Source organism: Nilaparvata lugens, chromosome 4, assembly GCF_014356525.2.
Source record: "Nilaparvata lugens isolate BPH chromosome 4, ASM1435652v1, whole genome shotgun sequence".
Taxonomy (NCBI): domain Eukaryota; kingdom Metazoa; phylum Arthropoda; class Insecta; order Hemiptera; family Delphacidae; genus Nilaparvata; species Nilaparvata lugens.
In genome coordinates this window covers 41,099,545-41,124,858 of record NC_052507.1, presented here as the reverse complement: position 1 = coordinate 41,124,858, position 25,314 = coordinate 41,099,545, and the positions used below count along the sequence as shown (strand labels likewise).

Genomic DNA, 25,314 nt, shown 5'->3' with positions numbered 1-25,314 from the left:
ACAATGCTCCCAGGTTCCACCCCTTCCTTGAGTGATCGCCTAACTATTGTGTCTCCGCTGTGATGTGATCGCGCTATTCGCACCACAGTCTCAGTAAACTCTAAATAATTATGTACTAGGAATCCCAAGTGTAAATTGCACATTTTAAAATTATTTTTGTTTCATAAACTGTTTTATGTTTCCGGTTGCAGATATATTTTTTATAAGCCGACTTAAAGGTTATCAGCTGTTTAAGTTACAATTTATTGACATTTAAATAAATAATATCGGGGCACCGAGCTTCGCTCGTTATTTTTATTTATCGATAAACAAAACACAATTCTTAATAATAGCCAGATATAAGAATAACCAAATATAAAAATCTGGTGTGGTACACTCACACAACTTTCCTTGCTCATTGAACTGTGAGCCTCATTCTTGAACGAGAATAATTCAGAGGAATAACATAATGACGATTGGCGTCAACATATTTGAAACTACGATCAGACTACTGTATATGTGTATATATAAATTGTTTTCAGAGTACTGTTTCCTTTGTGTAAATTGTGAAATCCGGTGATTTTTTCAAAAGTCGTCAAAACAGCTGTTATACAGATGAAATATCTTGACTATGTGTTCATTTTATAGACTGCTCTGCCCATCTACCTCATGCACGAGAAGGAGGTTACGAAGTCCATTTCTCAAGGATGGGGTGGACCCCCCATTAGTTTCCCAGGAAGGAGACTCATGCCAGTTGATAGAGCTGATAAATAACTATACAGAGTATGAATTTGAAATAAATCAGTCAAGTCATTTTTGAGAAAATCGTGAAAAACATGGTTTTTTAGTAATTATCCACCATTTTTCTCAAGAATATTACGGAGCTCCTTCAATTTTCCCAGAAATGATTCATGTCAGTTGATAGAGCTTATGAATATACCATAAGCTATTCATGGTATAAATTTGAAGAAAATCGTTGAAGCCGTTTTCGAGAAAACCGTGAAAAACATGGTTTTTCAGTATTTATCCGCCATCTTGAATTGAATTTTATTGAATTTCTTATTGTCGGGTCCTCATGGTATAAGGACCTTAAGTTTAAAATTTCAAGTTAATCGGTAAATTGGGAATGGAGTTATCATGTTCACAGACATACACACATACAGACCAACACCCAAAAATCATGTTTTTGGACTTAGGGGACCTTGAAACGTATAGAAAACTTGAAATTGGGGTACCTTATTTTTTTTTTGGAAAGCAATACTATCCTTACCTATGGTAATAGGGCAAGGAAAGTAAAAATTATAGTGTTAATATTTTACAGCTGGCTATACGTCAACCTATGAATTTCGGGGATGAGATATTTTTATTTTCCAGAGATGCACTCGCTTACTCACTATTAATTATCCACAATCGACGAAAGTCTCAGCTGCTTTTCCAAGGATGAATAATTATCCTTTTAATGTCCTTCAGCGAGTTTTTTCCCATGGATGAGACCTAGTGCAATCGAATTTTTTTATCATAAACCTACTATGTTCCAACTTTCGTGAAAATCGTTAGAGCAGTTTTCGAGATCCGTTGGACATAAATAACCATGAATAAATATAAATAACCAAATATAAAAATACAGAAATTGCTCGCTTAATATAATAGGATTTGACAAATATGGGGGAACATCTGCAGAAAATATCTGATTGAACTATTTTTATGTTCGGAACAGATACGGTACACAATAAGAAAACAGGCTCTGCAAAGGCTAAAAGTTAACTTTCCACTGGTGATATTTTTCAAAGTTTTTCTATTTGTATATTATCAAGTCATCAGAATGAAAAAGTTTTCTTAAGCTGCATTCACACCAAATTAATTAACAAAATGTTAATAACTTAAATCCTTATTGATCCTATTAGATTGACATTAAGTTTCATACACATACTCATTTGATGATGAACATGTGTTTGTCAAGTTCCGTTCAATCTAATAGAATCTATAAGGATTAAGTTATTAACATTTTGTTATATAGTTAGATATTAACATTCAACTTTGGTGTGAACGCAGCTTTCGGAAAACATTTTTCCGATCATTACTTTTTGAGATATGAGCACCTAAAGTTTAAATTTCTTGGACAGAACATTTCAAATTCTTCAAGAGATAAATCCATGAGATTTGAAAGATAAATTCTTCATGGTATTGTTGATTGAATTGAACAAAAAATTTCTGAAAATATCAATTTTTAAGAAAAACCTTCAGAAGCCAGCCCCTTGGTCGCTTTTATATGCAGATGACATAGTCCTTGTAGCAGAAAATTTACAACAGGTTCAAATAGACTTAACAGCATGGTGCTCAGCATTAGAAAGTCGAGGGTTGAGAGTAAGTCGTACCGTACTAAAACAGAATACATGCACTGTAACTTCTCAGGAATCAGAACATCTAACATCAGCGTGTCACAACCTCAGCTTGATGGCACCCCTTTAAAACAAGTTGACCACTTCAAATACTTGGTATCTACTCTTCCATCTACAGCTACCGTTGACTGAGACATCAAGGACCGAATAACAGCTGCATGGCTGAAATGGCGATCATTGACGGTAGTCATCTGCGATGTAAAAATGCCCATCGAGGTCAAAGGAAACATATATAAGAGAGCAATTAGGCCAGTTTTAATGTATGGATCTGAATGTTGAGCTATGCGAAATACAGATGAACAACAAATTCATGTTACAGAGATGAAGATGCTCCGGTAGTCGGGAGGTGTAACCTTGAAAGACAAAGTTAGGAATGAATATGTAAGAGGAACATTTAAAGTTGCTAATATAACTGATAAGCTGAAAGAAAATCGCTTGCGCTGGTACAGGCACGTAATGATATGCGGTGAGGATCACATGACCAGACTCGTCATGGAAATTGAACAGCCTAGGAGACTCCCTGGTAGACCGCCGACAACCTGGATGGGTACCATCTCCAAGGATATGAGGACAACGGATTTAGAGCCTGAGCTGACTCAGCAGCGCTGGGAATAGCGGAAGGATTAAGAGGGACGACCCCAAGAGAAATGGGACATAGGCTCAGAAGAAGATCAATTTTTTTACTGGTGGATCAACTCAGGAGTACTATCAAATCGGTTGAACTATCAATTCACTTGAACCAGCAAATAGAAATAAGCTTGCATTTTTTGAAAGTAGGTTCAACTCACTTGAATGAACAACAAGAATGAACCTTGTACCGTTTGAAAGTAAGTATGTGTTAAGAATAGCATGCAATCATTGAAAACAGCAATTTCTGCTGGATTTGACCAGTTTCAAGAACAATGAAACCATTTTATGTAGATACATTAATTCCAGTGTTGGATACCAGTAACATTGAAACAGATATTCATTCATCAATAGTACCACCCATTTGCAATGGAGTCAGCAGATAACTCTGAATCTTCATGTTCCTGCATCTTTACCATGATCACCAGGTGGACTGTGGAGTTACTGTTTGAGTATAGAAAAGAAAATTGTGAACCATTCAAATCTTTGGAGAACTTTCTTGATTCAATGACTTTGATTTTCCCACATGCTTCAATTTACCTCTGCAACAATGATCGAATGGTTATTCTGACTTTTCCATACAGCCGATGTTACTGTAAAATGGCAGTGCAGTGCAGTTTTTAGTGAATAGCAAAGTAAGTACAATCTATATTGTTTATTATTATTGTTGGTTATTATTTTAAAAGATCCATTTTGATGAATACTTTGTGTGGGGGACTTTAAGATGTCTCCTCATCATTATCCTAAATGAGAATAATGGCCACGCCCACCAGCATTAGAGGCATCAATGGGGGACCTATCTTTCTAGCTCAAGTTGATCATGCAGGAGCATGGTTGGGGGTCGTCCACTCAGTGGTCAGTCAGTCAGTTCAATTACTGATCAGTCACTGTTCAGTCACTGTTCACTTTCAGCTCACTAGAAGCTGCAATGAGCTTGGATATAGTTGTTAAAGTATACATAATAAACAACAAGTAAATAGATATCCACTGTGGTGTAGTGGTTAGCACTTCTGCTTTCCATTCTAGAGGACTCGGGTTTGAATTATTCATAAGGACTTGGGTTCGAATCTTCTTTGTATATATGGGGATGTAAGATGTTTGGTTAAGGAATGTAGGTAGGTAGGTAGAGTGTAGGTGTAATTGTTTGTAAACCATTACACCATGATGGATATCTTTTGTTGAAATATGATTCAACATGAAAGTTTTCATGTTTCAGCTATCAATCATCATTCTTTAATCATGGTGGCTACAAGCATGTACCAAGCAGCGCTCTACCTTGTGCTAGTACTCAGTGCTAGTGCATTGGATCCAAAGTACAGGACACAGGAATTTCTCACTTCAAGGGAACACAGACTGGATACATCAAACATCTGTCATATGCAACAGTGCCTGCTAACATCAGGGATTCCTGCTCTACATGGTAATCAGTCAGCAATCGATCAAATGTACATCGATATCAGAGACTGGTACATGAATATGGCTGGGGAACGAGCTGTGGTGGGATCTCTCTGCAAACGAGTCCACTGCGTATACAATCTGCACACCTGTCTTCACCCTACATTCACATTGTTGGACTTTCTGGAAGTGGTTGTTGTAAGGTCAGTTGAGGTCTGTGCACCGTACTGTGAAGAACAAGCATCCATTGTTATTACTACTCCAGTGAGTACTGCAACTGCTACAACAACTCTTGCTGCTATCATCACAACTACTCAAGCTATTACTACAACTCCTGCTAGCACTACAACTCCTGCTAGTACTACTCCAACTAGTACTGCTGCTACTACAACTCCTACCACTGTGCCAGACCCAGTAACAACATCAGCCTGCAGTGGAGCAAGTAGACATGCGTGAGTGTGGAGACTGTCTACTAGTAACCAGCAACCAATGGATCATACAACCATTCCTAAACTTTGGAGATAAGGACCTGCCTGAACCGTTTGGAACGGCTCAAAACTTCTTGAAGACATTGACATACATCTTCCACGACGCTGAAGTATCAAGCTGCTGCACCGATCTATGCAAGGGAGCAGTCATCTTGAAATTCATGTTCGGCAGAGGATTTTGTGAAATAAGCAATCGACTAGGAGATTTGTATCACTGGATAGTTCTTGATATATTGGACTGAAATATTATCTTTGTGCACTATATATATATTTTCATGCATACACTGTAAATAAACATCAAGTAATACCACAATTGTTGCACATTTTATTCCATACAACCTTCAACTTCTAGAGTAAGCACAGGGTGTGAGATAAAGCATAAATTATATCCTATACTGTTAGTCATTCAATACAATAGGAATCATCCTACTCTGATAAACTTATCTTTATGCAGGAAGTTGGTTAATCATGACTTCTGCCAACATCATGATCTGATGAACTTGTTGCCTCCAACTCAGGAGTACTATCAAATCGGTTGAACTATCAATTCACTTGAACCAACAAATAGAAAGAAGCTTGGATCAACTCAGTTGATGGATCAACTCAGGAGTACTATCAAATCTGTTGAACTATCATTTCACCAGTACTTCGTTGAAAGTATAGTAAGGTGATTTCTTACCTATATGAGCTCTAAGTGAACAGTGACTGAAAAGTGACTGAAAATGAGGAAGTAGGATAGTCAATAATAACAAATGGCTTATTACACATAGTATTTATTGACAAACATATAATTAATCTTCAGTATTGAACAGAATATACAGCTGAAGAAGTCTTTCTCCTCGGCTATAATCATTGTTGGTGACATAACGCTCAACTGATGGCTTATTCCTTTCACGAACATTGCATGGTCCATCAACTTCATCATATCCCCCAGTAGATGGCAGTGGCATAGGTCTGCGTATAGCCTTGTAGATGCTAATCTCAAAAGCTGAATCACCAGATGTTCCATCCTCCAGCCTGAATCGTTTCACATGTCCTGTACTCTCAATTGTTGGACTTTCTGGAAGTGGTTGTTGTAAGGTCAGTGAGGTCTGTGCACCGTACTGTGAAGAACAAGCATCCATTGTTATTACTACTCCAGTGAGTACTGCAACTGCTACAACAACTCTTGCTGCTATCATCACAACTACTCAAGCTATTACTACAACTCCTGCTAGCACTACAACTCCTGCTAGTACTACTCCAACTAGTACTGCTGCTACTACAACTCCTACCACTGTGCCAGACCCAGTAACAACATCAGCCTGCAGTGGAGCAAGTAGACATGCGTGAGTGTGGAGACTGTCTACTAGTAACCAGCAACCAATGGATCATACAACCATTCCTAAACTTTGGAGATAAGGACCTGCCTGAACCGTTTGGAACGGCTCAAAACTTCTTGAAGACATTGACATACATCTTCCACGACGCTGAAGTATCAAGCTGCTGCACCGATCTATGCAAGGGAGCAGTCATCTTGAAATTCATGTTCGGCAGAGGATTTTGTGAAATAAGCAATCGACTAGGAGATTTGTATCACTGGATAGTTCTTGATATATTGGACTGAAATATTATCTTTGTGCACTATATATATATTTTCATGCATACACTGTAAATAAACATCAAGTAATACCACAATTGTTGCACATTTTATTCCATACAACCTTCAACTTCTAGAGTAAGCACAGGGTGTGAGATAAAGCATAAATTATATCCTATACTGTTAGTCATTCAATACAATAGGAATCATCCTACTCTGATAAACTTATCTTTATGCAGGAAGTTGGTTAATCATGACTTCTGCCAACATCATGATCTGATGAACTTGTTGCCTCCAACTCAGGAGTACTATCAAATCGGTTGAACTATCAATTCACTTGAATCAACAAATAGAAAGAAGCTTGGATCAACTCAGTTGATGGATCAACTCAGGAGTACTATCAAATCTGTTGAACTATCATTTCACCAGTACTTCGTTGAAAGTATAGTAAGGTGATTTCTTACCTATATGAGCTCTAAGTGAACAGTGACTGAACAGTGACTGAAAAGTGACTGAAAATGAGGAAGTAGGATAGTCAATAATAACAAATGGCTTATTACACATAGTATTTATTGACAAACATATAATTAATCTTCAGTATTGAACAGAATATACAGCTGAAGAAGTCTTTCTCCTCGGCTATAATCATTGTTGGTGACATAACGCTCAACTGATGGCTTATTCCTTTCACGAACATTGCATGGTCCATCAACTTCATCATATCCCCCAGTAGATGGCAGTGGCATAGGTCTGCGTATAGCCTTGTAGATGCTAATCTCAAAAGCTGAATCACCAGATGTTCCATCCTCCAGCCTGAATCGTTTCACATGTCCTGTACTCTCAATTTTTGTAAATCCTGCAAATTTAATCTCCTTTTGACCCAGTCCCAGTAGACATTTAGATTGTTGTCCGCATATAAAATCACACTTGTAGTATTGGTCTTGATTGAGAACACTCAACACAATCTTCACATCCTTATCCCTCCAGTTGGGTACCTTCTCAAGATTAACAATAGCAGCCATTCACCCTTATCCAACTTGAAGAAAGATTTTAGCAGTATGCAAGTGTCATCAAACATGACAGTGAATTTCATTGCAAGTCCTGGTGGGCAATGACGCATTGCCCTCTTGTTGATATTATCCTTGATACTTTTCATAGTTTGCGTGAAAACTTTCAGCAGGAAACATTTCACATCGGTGGAGGTTACATGAGTATTTCTCAATGGGTTGTGAAGATCATCACATACATAGAAAACGTTGCTATCCTTGACTGCATCAACAACAGCCTGCTGCTTCTGCCTGAGTCGTATGCATGCACAACTATGAGATTCACGATCTGCACAAAACTCTAAATGACCGCTCTCCTTGAAAAAGTCACTCAATGTCATTATACCATGATAATTCAGTTCAGCTTCAAGCTCACTCACTGCATTAAGCAGATAACGTTCACGTTCACTGTCTGACAACATTGTAAGACCGAGTGCATTTTGTTGTCAGCATCATCTTTTATACTCTGAGAACTCACAAAGATACAAGAATCTCACATTTATATCAGTTTTATGTGAAAATAAAAATTAAAGTACAAACTGGCAAAACTGATTAAGTAGTTTCAATTGAATGAATGTTCCAATCAGAATTGTGGTAGGAGTAGTCCGTTGCATATGGTCTACTTTTGTTCAAAATTTAATCCCATTACACATCAAGGTGAATCACAATTCAAAATAAATTATGTAGTTAGAACATTGGCAAAATGTTACAACAACGTCAGCTCACATATCAATATCAACAATATAATAACACATAATCAAATCAAATGAATCTTGAAATGATTCACATGATGCACGAATTAAACTATAAAAACAATATTATAATAAATAAAAGTAAAACTCCTTGATAATTAGTTTTCAATAGTACAATTATCACAATAATGAACCATAAAAGACGACTTATTTGAATAATTATCCATTCATAATAATTCTCATAATAATTCATATAATAATCCATTCAAAATGCTCCCCAAGAAGTGGAATTCTCTGAAGAGTTGCTAAGAATTCAATCATCTCATCAGAAAAGCCATCATCATGACCTGAACTAGTCAACACAAAACCAACTAATCTCATCTGCAGTTGCAAAACTCTGGTCCAAATCACCTGATTTGCGTCTTTTCATATCAATAAATAATCACTTATCTTGATAAAGCTGTGTTTTCGTAACGGGCAGAAGCAGAATCGATTGCAGCACACCCAGGCGGGCAGAAACAGTAACATTCAAAGAACTAGTTCTTTGACATGAATTTTGCTTTATGTGTTATGGGTAATGAACTTTTTGGGTTGTCCAAAAGGTAATTCTGAAATGATTATTGGAGATTTAATTCAATAAAGTGAATTAATTGCTTTTTAAAACTCAGATAACTTTTCCACAATTATTAGTTACTTCAATAATTATGCAAAATTCTATGCTTTATAGGCATGTCAATCTAAGAGTTAACTTTTCATTTCCTATGCTTGAAATTTGTAAGGGTAAATTATTTGAAGTAACTGATTGTATTTCATTATTAATAAGATATTGTTTTATTAACTAGAAGCATTCCATTATTAATAAGATATTATTATAATTATTTTATTAACTAGAAGCATTCCATTATTAATAAGATATTATTATAATTATTTTATTAACTAGAAGCATTCCATTATTAATAAGATATTATTATAATTATTTTATTAACTAGAAGCATTCCATTATTAATAAGATATTATTATAATTATTTTATTAACTAGAAGCATTCCATTATTAATAAGATATTATTATAATTATTTTATTAACTAGAAGCATTCCATTATTAATAAGATATTATTATAATTATTTTATTAACTAGAAGCATTCCATTATTAATAAGATATTATTATAATTATTTTATTAACTAGAAGCATTCCATTATTAATAAGATATTATTATAATTATTTTATTAACTAGAAGCATTCCATTATTAATAAGATATTATTATAATTATTTTATTAACTAGAAGCATTCCATTATTAATAAGATATTATTATAATTATTTTATTAACTAGAAGCATTCCATTATTAATAAGATATTATTATAATTATTTTATTAACTAGAAGCATTCCATTATTAATAAGATATTATTATAATTATTTTATTAACTAGAAGCATTCCATTATTAATAAGATATTATTATAATTATTTTATTAACTAGAAGCATTCCATTATTAATAAGATATTATTATAATTATTTTATTAACTAGAAGCATTCCATTATTAATAAGATATTATTATAATTATTTTATTAACTAGAAGCATTCCATTATTAATAAGATATTATTATAATTATTTTATTAACTAGAATCAATTGCCTTCAGAGTCAATGCATGTTCTTTGAATCACATCGTTTATAGGTAGGCCTACCTACTATGAGTACCGTATTCAACTTCAAAGGCCTATTGAAGCTCTATCGAAAAAAAAATCAATAAATAAATAATAAATAAGTGCTTTACTTTTGGCATTTTTGGAATCTACGGGTTATATTACACCAAGGGATATCAATATTGTAAACGTTTTTTAGGCAATTTTATTTTAGCAGTCCCCTTTTTGATCATTGGATGGGTACGGTCCCGGCTGATATACAATCATGTATAAGAATCGTGAGGCCAATTGACTGCCTAAATCAATATGCCTTCTCAGGCAATGTTCAATTAGGGACTCCTCACCAGTAAAAGCTATACGAATATTGGAAATTATTATTATAGATTAACACATATGACATGTACAAAGTGTATTCAAACAGGCGAACTAATTCTAATAATAATTATTGTTGAGATAACTATATCTTGCTTTAATAAACGAGTTCTGTTATGGTACTTTAAATAACACATAGCCTATTTTAAAATGGATGAATATTTATTAATTATAGAAGGTAACTAGTACCCTTGTGATATTCCAAAATGAAACATGATTAGTTTCGACATTTTCAATAAGGACTCTCTTGACAATGACATAATTAGAAACTGGTCATGCTTATTTTGAATATTTTAGGGTAGGCCTACTAGTTATTTTCTACAATTAACCATTAAAGTTGCCCTATTAAAATTAATACTTTATTAGGGTATTAATTAGAATTAGAGTAGCCTTTCAAACTCCTTATTCACTATAATGTTCTAGAAGCTTATCAATTTTAATCAAAACCTTGGAAATATAGCCTAGAAGGTAGAATTGAAAGTGATTATATTTGATGTGGCTTGGAACATCATATTTTCAACTTTTGCTTAAGTTATTTTTCATATTCAAAGAATTATTACCCCTTCAATGCAGTAAATAAGTACTATTACTTAATTCTTAATACAATACATAATAATTGTGATACCCTATTTTATATCCAATTCAAGTCTATTATTTAACTACGTGTTACCTATAGCATTTGCCAGTCAGCAATGTTAAATAATTTTATTAGTTCCAAAAAAGCAGAAGACATACAGAACCAATAAAGTTGTTAATAAGAGTTCGATGCTTTTGGGTTAAATATAGTTTTAAAAATCCCTCAAGTATAAACAATTAAAACATATTTTATTAATTTCATGTCACTCGCAAACTATTTCTGTTTTCTTCAAAACTACCTGAATTAAAGCAGTTAGCAGGAGCGATCAGAAAAAGAAGATATTATTATGAATAACATGAAATAAACACATCAAGATGTACTGAAAAAATGAATATATTTCTTAGATTAGTCCATCTCTTTCTTCTGTAGGCTACTACATCATACATGAATCATATCCATGGAATATTATTCATAGTTGATTTTCTTTGTCATCCTCTACTTCTGGCTGGTACATCACTAGGCCTGAAATCAAAAAGTTATAGATAATTTATTATTCATTATAAAAAAAAACTTTGCAAAGTGAATTCTGAAATTGATTGTAATCTGTATAAGTTTTTAATTATATTTCTTGGGAAGGAACCCCCCAATAATGACAAAGTAATATTATATGAGAAATTCCAATAAACCAACATTCAGTTGAATTATTATTAGCATCAATTTGTTAGTTTTGTGTAATTCTGAATGATTGAATAAATAAATCTCCATGCAGGAATTGGGATTAATCAGTGTGCCCCTAGGTCAAAAGAACTTGTTGGTGAACAATATATTTTTGGATACCATGAACAATTATTTATTTATTTCTGTGGTCAGTAGGCCTACTTCTCGATCGTTTGGTTTACTTAACTCTTCCAAAATGTACTGCATAAAGTAATTTTTAGTTCTACATTTAGAGAAACAAGTTTAATGAAACAAATGGAAATAATCAATAAATTAATTGCTTAATCTGAAATGATGATTATCTACAACATTATAAGTAGAACTAAGTGATTTGAAAATGAATACCAAACTGCAAATACATAAATCTCTCTCAGAACAATGTGGGTATTTCATCCATGAATTTAATCATAAATTTTAAAAGGTGGAATGACTGTCATTAAAAGCTATTATTCAGTGTTTTCTACCAGCACTTGCTGGGTGAATTTTTGAAGTCATCTATTCATAGTTCTAATGTATGGTCATTTATAAAGTCATCATCCACTCAAGATCAAGATGGACAGTTGAGAAGAGTGTTTTAAAAACAATTTTAACATCAAATTATTGATGTAATGTTATCACATTATTAGATAATGTTACATTAATTATTTCTTTATGGAAGGAATCCCAAATATTATGAATAACTCTATTCCCTGTAAAATGATAAGTGAATACATTGTTTTTTAAGCACTCTTCTCAACTGTCCATCTTGATCTCATGTGGTTTCACGTAGTTTCGAAATATTAAGATTTCCTGTAAGCTATTAATGATTTCAAAATTCAGTCAGTTTTTCTATTATTTTAGTCACGTACCATAGTTAAATCTTACTATTTGAATATCTACCATCAAATCGATAATAAAACATTGAAGTGGATAAACCTTTTTAAAAAATGGGAAACTGTATAAAATGACATCGCCTATATAAAGTTTAAAAAATGAGTGGAATTTCATCTTACCTAACTAACTTATTCTAACTATAGGTTCCAAAGAATTGTTCCATCCTGGTCAACAAAAAAGAATTCATATGCATTTCCTTTGAGCACATTCTCTTCAATATTTTGTTTGTAAATGGTACCTGAAAAAAGAAACATAATCTTTCAGCATATTCATTTTGGAGATAATGTGAAGTTAATCATCAATGATAAGACATAGTTTGGACTTTGAATAAATTAGAAGTGAACTGGGCCTCAATAAACTATTTACATTAGATATAAATACTATAAGTATATACTGACATTCATAGCACATAACAGAAAACACTTTAAAGTTTTATAATATAAATTAAAACAGGTGACACACGACATAGATAGATTAAAAACACTGAAAAACTTACATTACACTCTCTGCTCGGTTGAGAAAGGGGACACAGTTCATTAAAAATTTCTGATTATAATGTAAGTTTTTCAGTGTTTTTAATCTATCTATGTTGTGTGTCTCCTGTTTTAATTTATACTATTCACATTGATATACCTGGCATCACGCAATATATCGATCAATAGAGCATGAATAAGTTTTTCAAATACATTACTATTGTAGTTTTAAATGAGTTTGGTAGCAATGGTCAACCAGAAAAATAGTACCTATTTTATATTTTTCCAATGGCAGTCTTTCAATATTCAATTACACTGACTCTGATCAAGTTATTACTATAACAATCTATTTAATATTGTTTCCAAGTGATTTTAAATTATAAATTAAGAGAAGATTAATTCATAGATAGGTACCAAAGACAAAGTAAATGCTCTAATAGTCAGGTTAGTTTTGTTATTATATTGATAAACTATGGGTTTACAATATTTTGAGGTGCAACAAGGATAATGGAAGTTTAGGACTTAGAATGTAATGAAATACTTCTAAGTCAAATTATGATGTTATTTTTAATAAATCTGTTTGTGAAAACTACTAGCTGCATTATAAAAAATGTATTTTGTGATTAGGCCATGTTAGAGCCAATGTAATGGGCTTCAAATCACGTTACTTAGTAGCTCAAAATAAAGTCGTTACCTTTAAAAAGCTTCTCGTACAAGGATGGCGGGTTCGCAGCGGACTGTAACAGCGGTTTTCTCGTTCGGGTAGGCGGTAGCACGTTATTGTAATAAGAAATCACTTGCACTGGCTGGGGGGAAAACATGGGCCCATGTCGCAGCAAAGAGGTCGTACATTTATAAGTTCTTTCAAAGGGAGGAAAAATTGGTAGCGTTAGTGCACGTTTTAGAACAAGCCATCTTGACAAAGCGGAAACGGGCGAAGTAGTAGTGGGGAGTGGAACAAGCCGAGAGAGAGAGCAGTGCCATCTACAATGGGCTTGGCGATATCATTGCGGCTGATGGCAGTGGCATGTTAGATGGCCATGGGTGAGCGCGGTTGATTCAAAACACACAGCCAACTTACCGACAGATATAAGAGGGAAACTGCCGAAGTTATATTGGCGGTAACATACCCCCCCCTCAAAAACGAACAGTTTTTCATAGCGGTGGAAACAATCTCCAGCGGGTCGGTGACAATACACAGTGAGAGCGTTGCACAAATGACCAGAAAGGTGGCGCAGACAGGAACAGTGGTGTAGCTAGGAGCAGCGGTGTAGACAGAAACAGCAGTGTAGACAGGAACGGCGGTGTAGACAGTAGCAGCGGTGTAGACAATAACAATCCTCACGGATGTGAGCGAGGCGGTCTTCATGCGGTGTGTGCGGTAACTTGTAGAAGGTTTCAAATGATGCGGTGAACTTTGCGTATGTCTCGAACAATGTTCCCAGATGCGCATTTGATAGTGACTACACGTACTAGTCCATCTTTACCAGGGTGTAGCGCAATAATCCTGCCTAACGGCCAGCTGAGAGGAGAGGTGTTGACAGATTTGATTATGACCAAATCGTTAAGTTGCAAGTTTCTTTCAGCGGTTTTCCATTTTGTGCGATTGATCAAGGTGCATAGGTACTCCTTGGACCAGCGATTCCAGAAATATTGGGTCATTTGGTTTGTAAGTCTCCAGCGGCGTGCGACCAATAGTTCCTTCGTCTCTATGGGTTGCGGTGGTGCGGTAAGAGGTCTACCAATTAGGAAGTGCCCGGGAGTGAGCACGGAGGCAGCTTCAGCAGGTTCAGAGGACAATTCTGTAAGCGGTCGACTATTTAGAATACTTTCAATTCTAACGAAAATGGTGTCATACTCTTCGTATGTAAGAGCTGTGTCCCCAATACAGCGGTGTAGCAGTGTTTTGGCGGATTTGACGGCGGCTTCCCATATGCCTCCTTGATGCGGAGCATAAGGGGGAATGAACTTCCAGTTTATGCCGTAGTTAGACAGAAAGCACTTCACTTCAGAGGGCATCGTCTTCAAGAGTTTTTCTAACTCATACATTTTTCTTGCGGCGGATGTGAAAGTCTTAGCGTTGTCTGAAAACAGAGTGTGCGGCGCACCTCTGCGGGCAATAAATCGGTGTAGAGCGGCGATGAAGTTGTTGACAGACATCGAGGACAGGAACTCTAGATGAGTAGCTTTGGTGGTCAAACATACAAATATGCACAGATAACCTTTTGTTGTTTGTGTGCGTTTCAATAAAGATGTTTTGCATGAGAAAGGACCAGCAAAGTCCAAGCCAGTTAAATTGAATGGTCTATTGGCGGTGACTCGTTCAGCAGGTAGCGGGGCCATACGTTGCTGTAGGTTGGTGCGGCAAAAGCGGTTACAAATGACACATTGATGTATTATGCGGCGAACTTGATTGCGGGCAGAGATTATCCAATACTGTTGGCAAACAGCTGCTTGTGTGGTGCGGGGACCGGCATGACAATTTTGAAGATGTATGTGTCGAATGATGAGTGAGGATACATGCTCATTTTTCGGCAGCAATAATGGATTTCTAGCTTCACTAGAAATCGGAGCGTGCTCAAGACGACCAGATAAGCGTATCAAATCGTAATCATCAATGTACGGTTGCAACGTTAGTAGATGCTTAGGACATTTTCCAGCTTTCAACTCTGTTATTTCCTTCTGAAATTTATCCCGTTGCACAACATGAACAATGAGTTTTCTAGCTATTTCAGCTTCACAGGCGGTGGTGTCAATTGAGGCAGGCGTTTCACAGGTTTCAATCTGTTTGACTATTTTGCAGCGATATTCATAACGGGCTGGTTTGATGCGGTTGACAAATCTTAGTATGTAGACAAAAATACGACATAGCTTTCCAAATTTGGATACACGTTCTATAGCGGTATACAAACGATTCTCAATTGGTTCTTCAACAGTAGCGAGAATGTACAGCGGGTTAGTTTTCATCTCAGGTACAATGTTGGAAACAAGATGATTGGACACGGGAAAGTCAGTGGCGAGACAACGAAACGCATTGGTAGTGTGCCACCAATCATGGCAGGAGACGATTTCAGCGGGAGTCAAGCCTCTCGAAGCAATATCTGCACAGTTGTTAGCAGAAGTAACGTGATGCCATGACTCAAGTTTTGTTAACTGAGTAATTTGCTGTACTCTGTTGGCAACAAAAATCTGCAATTTGTATGTGGGTGTGTTGATCCAATCCAAGGCAGTCTTGGAATCGGTGTAGAGTCGAATTTCTTGTAAATCATATTCGGACAGCGTAGGTAAGATGGCGGATAGTAAACGAGCAAGCAGCAAACAACCCATCAATTCCAGGCGTGGAATTGTCATAGTTTTCAGCGGGGCGACATGACTTTTGGCGGCTATGAGACGGCAGTTAACATATCTATTTTCAGTCTCTTCATGAATATATATACAAGCAGCAAACCCCTTTTCGGAGGCATCGGCGAATCCAAGCAGCCGGGTAGTAGAGCGGTTACAGGCGAGTAAACGCGGGATTACAACATTGTCCAAACGGGAAATTTCAGCGGTAATCAGCTCCCAATGAGCTCGAAGTGAGGCTGGAACCTCAGTGTCCCAAGCTAATTGCTGAGACCACAGCGTGCGCATGAATAGCTTGAACAGCATTATGAGAGGAGTGAGCCACCCAAGGGGGTCGTAGACTCGAGCGATGAATGATAGAACGGTTCTTTTAGTGATTTGCCCATTAAAAGGAGAAATGAAATAGCGAAAGTTGTCCGCGAGCGGGCTGTAGACAATTCCAAGAACTTTTGCAGTAGCGTTGTCATCAAACATACAATCTTGATTTTCCAAAAATTCTGCAGGCAAGTTAGCGATCAATTCAGGAGTATTAGAGTTCCATTTCCGAAGTTCAAAGGAGCCAAGCGACAATAACTCAATCAGTTCAGAAATAAGCGTTTGTGCTTCAGAAAAATTGTTACTTCCTCCCAGCAGGTCATCAACATAAGTTTGACTTGTTAAAACTTTACTTGCCAGAGGGAATGCTTCTCCTTCATCCTTGACAAGTTGTTGCAATGTGCGTTGCGCTAAATAAGCACTGGAAGTAAGCCCATAGGTTACGGTTTTAAGTTCAAATTCTTTTGCAGGTTCATGATAATTAGGTTTCCAAAAAACATGTTGGTGACGGCAGTCTTCAGGCCTTAACAAAATCTGGCGATACATCTGCTTGCAATCAGAAAGGACAATGTACTTGTAAGTGCGGAATTTGGTCAATACTTGAATAATATTGGACTGCAGTTTTGGCCCTGGTAACAAATTCTCATTTAGTGAATGCCCATTGGTATCCTTGCTGGAAGCATTAAACACCACCCTGATTTTCTGAGTGGGGTCCTTATTTTTAAAAACTGCATGGTGTGGAATCACATAGTCAGAAGCGGATTTGGCAAGTTCCAAATGGCCAAGCTCATGATATTCTGTCATGAAGTTGTCGTATTTCTTCTTTAGTTCCGAAGAATTTTCCAAGCGTTTTAATAATCCAAGGTGACTTCGATAAGCTTGCTTGCGGTTTGAAACAAGAACAGGCGCGCTAGGCTTGAAGGGGAGTGCGACTACATATCTGCCTTCATCATTGCGGTAGGTAGTGGACTCATAGAGCTGTTCACAGAGTTCATCTTCAGGTGATAAGAGTTTCGCATTTATTTGGACATCTTCAGTCTCCCAAAACTTGTTCATGACCTCAGCAAGCGGTTCTTCGCGGGCAAACATGGTGCAGATAAGTTGCATCTGATGAAGCGGAGCAGGCGAGTCCTCAATATTTAGCTTTCCACTCAGAACATAGCCAAATATAGTGGCGAAGGCAGCGGGATTTCCTGGTATAATAGCATTGGCGGAAGAAACAAATACATTAGGATAAATGTCAGCTCCAATCAAGAGGTCTATCCTATTGGGTTGGTCAAAACCAGGGTCAGCGAGATCCAAATGTGAAAGTGAGGTTTTGAGCTCACTGCTGATTGGAAAAGCGGGTAGGTCACCAGCTATTTGCTCTAAGACAAGGGCTTCAGTTTGGAGAAAGGTGTTAAACTGCGGTCGAGATAGCAGTGTCAAATGAGTGGTACCTTTTACAGCGGTCGCTTGTTCAGAGATACCATTAATCTGAATGCGTGCGGGCATGATGGTGATACCAAGTTGCTGGGCAGCTCGGGTAGTGATAATCGATCTCATGGAGCCACAATCCAATACAGCACGTAGTAATTGTGATCGGTTGTATTGATCAACAACGGCAACGATAGCGGTGCCCAGTAAAGCAGAAGCGTGTACAGCTTTCACTTGTGCACAGCCACTGAAGGTGTCCGGCATGCCGGTGGATGAACTGCGGGTTGGGGTTGAGATATTGGTCACAGGCGCTGTGCCAAAAGGTGACGAAGAAGACCGTGAGGGACTGGCCGTGTTTTGCGGGATTCTCGAATCGGTACAACATGAATTACTTACATATTGTGATGAGTGTATGTCATCGGTAAACCGCTGTGTTGACATTGGTTCAAATCCTGGTGGCGGGGAGCGACAGCTAGCACCTCCAGAGGTGGAAGCTGGTTGGTAACTAGATATGGTAGGCCTATTATGAGAGCCAGAAGGGTAGCGATCTGGTCGGCGTTCAGCAATTAAAAAGGATTGTGAACTCTCATTATTTTTGCATAGCAGGGTATGGTGATGGATTGATTTACATGCACGACAAGAGGACAGTGAATTGCATTTGGCTTTGAGGTGGGACCCGAGGCATCCGAAGCATCTGCGGTTTTGCTTGACAATATCCATTCGTTTGTTGATAGGTTCCTTCCTAAAGCGCTCACATTTGTACAATGGATGAGGAATGTTGCATAGTACACACAGATTGCTGCCACTTTTGTTTTCAGTAAATTGCGGTTTTACTACTTGTGAATGATCTTCAGTCTTCACTTTTGCGGTTGGTATAGCGGTGTAACTAGCACTAGATAACTGTTCGCTCACCTCATTGATGGCGGTTACCTCCAGCGATTTTTCTTGGTTGGAAATGAATTTCATCAGGTGGTCAAAAGCAGGTAAGTCGTCAGGGCCCAAAGAATTCTCAAATTTGGCTCTTACAGCGTTAGGCAATTTCTGAAGGCAAATCATTGTTATTAAGAAATCAGCATGGTTCAATTTCAAATTAAATAGTGATTGCTTAGCTGAGCCTAATTCAATGGCAAAATGTCTAAGTACTTCAACAAGACTGCCCTTCGGCTGAAAGTTTGTGATTTTGCTGTATAAGGCATAAGCTCGATAGCGTTTGTTGTCATATCGGTTATGCAAACTTTCGAAGGCAAGCTTGTATGCATTTTCAGTGTCAGCAAAGTTTTGAACTAAGCACAAGGCGTCTCCACGTAAATAGGATACAAGTAGATAGTATTTTTCATCATTTGAAAAGTCTTTGCAATTATGTACAGCCGCTTCAAATACGTTTTTAAAGGAAGCCCATTGCTCCATGTCTCCAGAGAATACTGGGATGGACAATTGCGGCTTGATAAAATTTGACGCTTTAGATTCAGTAGGAGTGCAGGTATTTACTTCTTCTTTTAATTTAATTTGATCAAAAGTGTCTTGAAATTCCTTTTGAACGTTATCGAATTCGGTCAAAGTAGCTAAAGGCATTTCATCACGTTGTAGGTTGTTAAAATCATCAGCTAATTTTTCAAATTTTTTGTTTAAGTCCAAATAATAATCGCATAATTTTATCGGTATTTCAAATTCATATTTGTTGGCTAAAGCGCAAAGCGACAGCTGAGTGCGTTTTAGCTTGTTGAGCAAGAGTACCTCGGCCATTTCAGCGAAATAACATTCAAAAACAGTTCAAAAAATAATTTTGTAAACAAAATTTTGAGGCTAGGTCGATGTTTCAGTAAAATCGATAGTCGATAGTCGATATCTCGATGATTGATGACGGTTAATGATCGATATTTCGATAGTCGATGCTTGCACGCTACTGATTCGATTCATCTAACCTCAACCTTGAGAAATTCGAAGAATGCGAAAATAATTGAAGATTCATCCATAGGTCGATCGTAATAATTTCATGCGGCTCGGTTGGACCAGAATCGTGTTAGAGCCAATGTAATGGGCTTCAAATCACGTTACTTAGTAGCTCAAAATAAAGTCGTTACCTTTAAGAAGCTTCTCGTACAAGGATGGCGGGTTCGCAGTGGACTGTAACAGCGGTTTTCTCGTTCGGGTAGGCGGTAGCACGTTATTGTAATAAGAAATCACTTGCACTGGCTGGGGGGAAAACATGGGCCCATGTCGCAGCGAAGAGGTCGTACATTTATAAGTTCTTTCAAAGGGAGGAAAAATTGGTAGCGTTAGTGCACGTTTTAGAACAAGCCATCTTGACAAAGCGGAAACGGGCGAAGTAGTAGTGGGGAGTGGAACAAGCCGAGAGAGAGAGCAGTGCCATCTACAATGGGCTTGGCGATATCATTGCGGCTGATGGCAGTGGCATGTTAGATGGCCATGGGTGAGCGCGGTTGATTCAAAACACACAGCCAACTTACCGACAGATATAAGAGGGAAACTGAATAATGTTTTGAATCTGATTATTTAATGTTAATCTAATCAATCAATCTTGAATGAGTTTAAATCTAATCAGTTGATTAGATTTCTCTCTTTCTTGTAATAATTCTCTACCATACACAAACTAGCTAGTCTAGGATTTACATTATTATTAATCACTACAAATTAAACATTAAAAAAAGAAATAAATAAACTTTTGTCAACTTCTAACCTCTTGAAAAATGAAAAAGATAGCAATTTAGACCTAGAGACTAGGTTATTAAAGGCCTACTACAGTGGGCTACCTGAATAAAAATTGTAAACATGCTAGTAGGCTACTCATGAAATTTATATCAAATAATTGTGTACGGTAGATCTAGCCTACTTTATTATGAGAAATTTAAGTGTACTTACTTGAATCCTCTATTACATCAGCAATTTCTAACCATATTCTATTTTTCAAATAGGTAATTCGTTGTGCAGGTCTGGAAAGTACAAAACTTTGAACTTCGAAAATTTCACGCCTTTCTGTTGTAAATCCATTTTCAATTTCTCTTGTAAAAATTATAAGAATAAAGAAACCAATAGAAATATTTTATACCTCAATTTTTCACTGAAAATTAATTTCACAGTATAATAGTAGCAATCCGAAATCTGACAACCAATATCAAAACTCAAAACAAACCATCCAACAATTAAAGATTGAGGTTAGTTAAAAAGAACATGGCGTCTGATCCACAGAAAGATTATTCTGCCGGTGTCATGTGATCAGAGCAGAAAAGTGATTCGAAGCTGTCTGTTCTCGTTGACAGAATCCCGAAATTAGTTCTTTTTCGATAAAACGGTTCACGAGCAGTGATCGGTCGAAGCAAAATAGCATTGTGTTGATAGGCCTTATAAAGAACGGCAAGATGAACGACAGTTTGTCTCTGATTTGAACAGTTCTTTTTTTCTGCTCAACTTTCTGCCGATGGGTGAATACTCCCATAAGAACCAATGTTAATTTAAAGTGAATTCTGTCGTCTGCTGTTACGAAAACACACCTTTAGATGTGTTATTTTTTCATCTACCTCACCACCACTCTAGAATAGAGTAGATTATATAGAAGAGGACTCTTGTCATACACATTAGTCTATTGCTAACTGTTCACACAGAAAAAATGATTGCAAAAATCAGCAGATGTATATTGTGAAACAAAAAATATCAAAGAGGATCATCAATTTCTAGTATGTGTATTTTATTCTTGAATGCTCAGTGACATCATACAAACAAAAAAATATATATATCCTCTGTCGTGTAGTAGACCTTTCAGGTTTGATGATACTTGCCTTACCTTATACCTTTCCTAAGAGTACAGCTCTAAGTCTCGAACCTGGGACCTTGAGTATAACAGATAAGACTGCTACCCATTACACCACAGTGGATATCTAGTTTGAACTGATAAAATTGCTAAAGATAACCATTTTTGAGCTTTCCTTATAATCCAAAGAGTTGAGTCCAATTAGATTATGATAAAAAATTATCTATGCTAACAAACATTAGGCTATTATGAGTGACCTTGTGAGCACACACATTATACCAGGAGTAGCAATACATGCTTTTGCATCATAGATGATTCTTTTGGAAAAAAAAATAGTTCTTCAAAGTCCTTCCCCATTTCAATTAAAGAACTATTTTTTTTTCAATTATCATCAATAAGTGATGTAAGAGGATAGAGAGGAATATGTATTAAAAAAAAAAACAATAATCCTGCTAATAATAGATTTATTGATGAAAAATACAATGAGAGCATAATATTATCTTTGATTTTAATAACATTTTCATATTATATTTAAATAACAACACATTTATTTATTCTAAATAAATATCTATATTGCAAAAGTGCAGGTTCGATTCATATTCACTTCTTATTACTTCTAGTTCATTAAAATTGATTTTTAATTTATAATGAATATCATCATTTATTATCAATGAAATGCTACATTCTATACTTTCTTCTACCTCTTCTATATCCATATCTACTATAGTCCTACCAAATGAACTTGAAACTATCATTTTTTGGATTTCAAATCATAAGTAATGTGTATACTTTTACTAGTAATATGGTATACAAGGATGTTCAAAATTTTTCCTGCCATCTGAAAAAAAATGAATAGAATCTATGAATACAATAGTATATTTTTTTACTTTTTTTATGAATTAAAACTGAACAGTGAAGAAGATGGTTATGAAAATTGATGCTTACGGTATTTTTAGTTCATTTTTTTACTTTAATCTTTGTTCAATGAAAAATGCCCATAGGCCAAAGTATTTATTCCATCTTCACAAATAATTCTCTTATCATCCTGATTACTTAATGAAATTTTGTTACTTTCCACTGTATTTATAATATGTTCATTAGATCTGAATGTGCTCATCAAATAGTAAATACATTTCATAATCTGTTAAAAGTTCCAATTCAATTTTAGTATATGAAAGCATTGCATCAAAACTGAATCCTGATAGTGTATAGTAATGAGCACAATCTAAATTATATGAACTCAAGCAAACTCTTCGAATCCTCTATATTACTTTTTTTATGAATTAAAACTGAACAGTGAAGAAGATGGTTATGAAAATTGATGCTTACGGTATTTTTAGTTCATTTTTTTACTTTAATCTTTGTTCAATGAAAAATGCCCATAGGCCAAAGTATTTATTCCATCTTCACAAATAATTCTCTTATCATCCTGATTACTTAATAAAATTTTGTTACTTTCCACTGTATTTATAATATGTTCATTAGATCTGAATGTGCTCATCAAATAGTAAATACATTTCATAATCTGTTAAAAGTTCCAATCCAATTTTAGTATATGAAAGCATTGCATCAAAACTGAATCCTGATAGTGTATAGTAATGAGCACAATCTAAATTATATGAACTCAAACAAACTCTTCGAATCCTCTATATTACTTTTTTCATGAATTAAAACTGAACAGTGGAGAAGATGGTTATGAAAATTTATGCTTACGGTATTTTTAGTTCATTTTTTTACTTTAATCTTTGTTCAATGAAAAATGCCCATAGGCCAAAGTATTTATTCCATCTTCACAAATAATTCTCTTATCATCCTGATTACTTAATTAAATTTTGTTACTTTCCACTGTATTTATAATATGTTCATTAGATCTGAATGTGCTCATCAAATAGTAAATACATTTCATAATCTGTTAAAAGTTCCAATTCAATTTTAGTATATGAAAGCATTGCATCAAAACTGAATCCTGGTAGTGTATAGTAATGAGCACAATCTAAATTATATGAACTCAAACAAACTCTTCGAAAGTTTTCAAAAACATCACATAGCAAAATAACATCCAGTTTTAGATAAAGATCACTGTATTCTCCTAATGTTTGTATTTTGAATGATTGCCATACTTTGTGAGCATGAATATAATCTTGAATTGGAAAAAAACAATAATCCTGCTAATAATAGATTTATTGATGAAAAATACAATGAGAGCATAATATTATCTTTGATTTTAATAACATTTGCATATTATATTTAAATAACAACACATTTATTCATTCTAAATAAATATCTATATTGCAATAGTGCAGGTTTGATTCATATTCACTTCTTATTACTTCTAGTTCATTGCTTGATGGGGTACAAGATAAATATGGAACTAATAAACATTCAAAAACAGCATATAGTACTATTGGAACTCTAAACTTATTCTGATAATTCTTAAATTCAAGTATTGGGTCAATATTATCACAAATATTTTTCTTAGGCATTATAACTTTCGTTATTTTTTTCTTCGAACATAATCTTTGGTGGGTTTTGAAATTTTTCTTCACTCTTGCATCAAAGTATGAGAAACATCTTTTACAAATTGTTATTTTATTTTCACGTTTTGTCAATTGACTTCTAATGAATCTTGATAAATTTTTAATTAAACAATAATGATATTTCCCATTCTCTTGCAATATTAATAAATCAAAATGCTTTCTCTCCTCATAATCACATATTTTCATCTAGAGAGTAAACGTTTATTGATATGGACTTGTTGTTCTTTTCAAGAACTTTTATATCTTTGATTGGTGTGGGGAAGAGATTCCTTTGAAATTGAATTTTTGTAATAATAAGTCTTTAATGCATTATTGAATGCACTCTCCAATTCTGTGAACTGACCAGTGGTAACTTTTATTCTATCTTTTTTTCTTCTGCACCCCTCTGAATAAATGAATATTGCTGCTCATTGCTTCTCATTTGTTATCTAAAAAAAAAAATGAAGAAAAGTGATGTAATAATAATATTATTATGTTTGAATACGTTTTTCCTATCTGTTGGATACAGAACAAATCAATTTTGCATATTGCTATTGAATGCATTAATTTTGCATGATTCTTTTACAACATTAGATTTTTTAGATAACTCTTTCAAAAATATTTCCAATCCATCATTAATTTTTATAAATTTTTCATCATTCTTGTTCTTTGCAATAAATATAACCTTTTTGTTGATTTTTCTGCACCTAGAACTCTCATCAATATTTTTTAAATCATTAACATCTGTTATTTCAACTTTCACCAAAATTCCCCCCTTTGAAATATTTTCACTCTCACATGTAAGTATTTCCTGCTTTGTCTGGTCCCTAATCATGAATGACTGTGTTAATGTTTGATTATTAAACTTTTTACCCTCAATTTTATTAAAAATTGATTCAAAATCTGAATCATCCCCACTCATCTCTACATCATCATCATCACTAAAACTATCTGATTCATTTATTGTACTACAGTTATTTGATGATATGAAATTTTCAGCTATTTTCACAATTGAATCACACAATTCTTGAGAGTATTTTTCATCATTAAGTTTCAATTTGTATTTTTTAATTGAAAGCCCTGTTGAAATAAATTC

The 25,314-nt window shown here is 35.3% G+C and overlaps 3 protein-coding genes across 5 annotated transcripts; 1 reads left to right on the top strand and 2 right to left on the bottom strand.

The window, feature by feature from the left end:
- The first annotated feature begins 2,188 nt into the window (after window positions 1–2,188).
- LOC120351179 (integumentary mucin C.1-like) lies at window positions 2,189–6,554 on the top strand. Of its 2 annotated transcripts, none has more exons than XM_039427495.1 (2): window positions 2,189–4,613; window positions 5,978–6,554. In XM_039427495.1, exons 1-2 carry the CDS (start codon window positions 4,191–4,193, stop codon window positions 6,218–6,220), a joined length of 666 nt encoding a protein of 221 aa, XP_039283429.1. In that variant the 5' UTR covers window positions 2,189–4,190; the 3' UTR covers window positions 6,221–6,554. The 2 variants fall into 2 exon arrangements, with proteins under 2 accessions (XP_039283429.1, XP_039283430.1); XM_039427496.1 differs by lacking the exon at window positions 5,978–6,554 and having other exon boundaries at window positions 2,189–3,640; window positions 4,222–5,190.
- On the bottom strand, window positions 5,663–8,004 carry LOC120351180. Its single transcript, XM_039427497.1, has 2 exons — window positions 7,297–8,004; window positions 5,663–5,921 (listed from the first exon to the last, which is right to left on the bottom strand). The coding sequence occupies exons 1-2, from the start codon at window positions 7,487–7,489 to the stop codon at window positions 5,680–5,682; spliced, it is 435 nt and encodes a 144-aa protein (XP_039283431.1). The 5' UTR covers window positions 7,490–8,004; the 3' UTR covers window positions 5,663–5,679.
- Window positions 8,005–11,183: 3,179 nt separating this feature from the next.
- LOC120351178 lies at window positions 11,184–21,038 on the bottom strand. Of its 2 annotated transcripts, XR_005571218.1 has the most exons (3): window positions 20,817–21,038; window positions 12,510–12,628; window positions 11,264–11,322 (listed from the first exon to the last, which is right to left on the bottom strand). XR_005571218.1 is itself a non-coding variant. In XM_039427494.1 (2 exons), exon 1 carries the CDS (start codon window positions 19,677–19,679, stop codon window positions 14,262–14,264), a length of 5,418 nt encoding a protein of 1,805 aa, XP_039283428.1. In that variant the 5' UTR covers window positions 19,680–20,421; the 3' UTR covers window positions 11,184–11,322; window positions 12,510–14,261. The 2 variants fall into 2 exon arrangements, 1 of the variants encoding a protein (XP_039283428.1); XM_039427494.1 differs by lacking the exon at window positions 20,817–21,038 and having other exon boundaries at window positions 11,184–11,322; window positions 12,510–20,421.
- Between the last annotated feature and the right edge of the window lie 4,276 nt (window positions 21,039–25,314).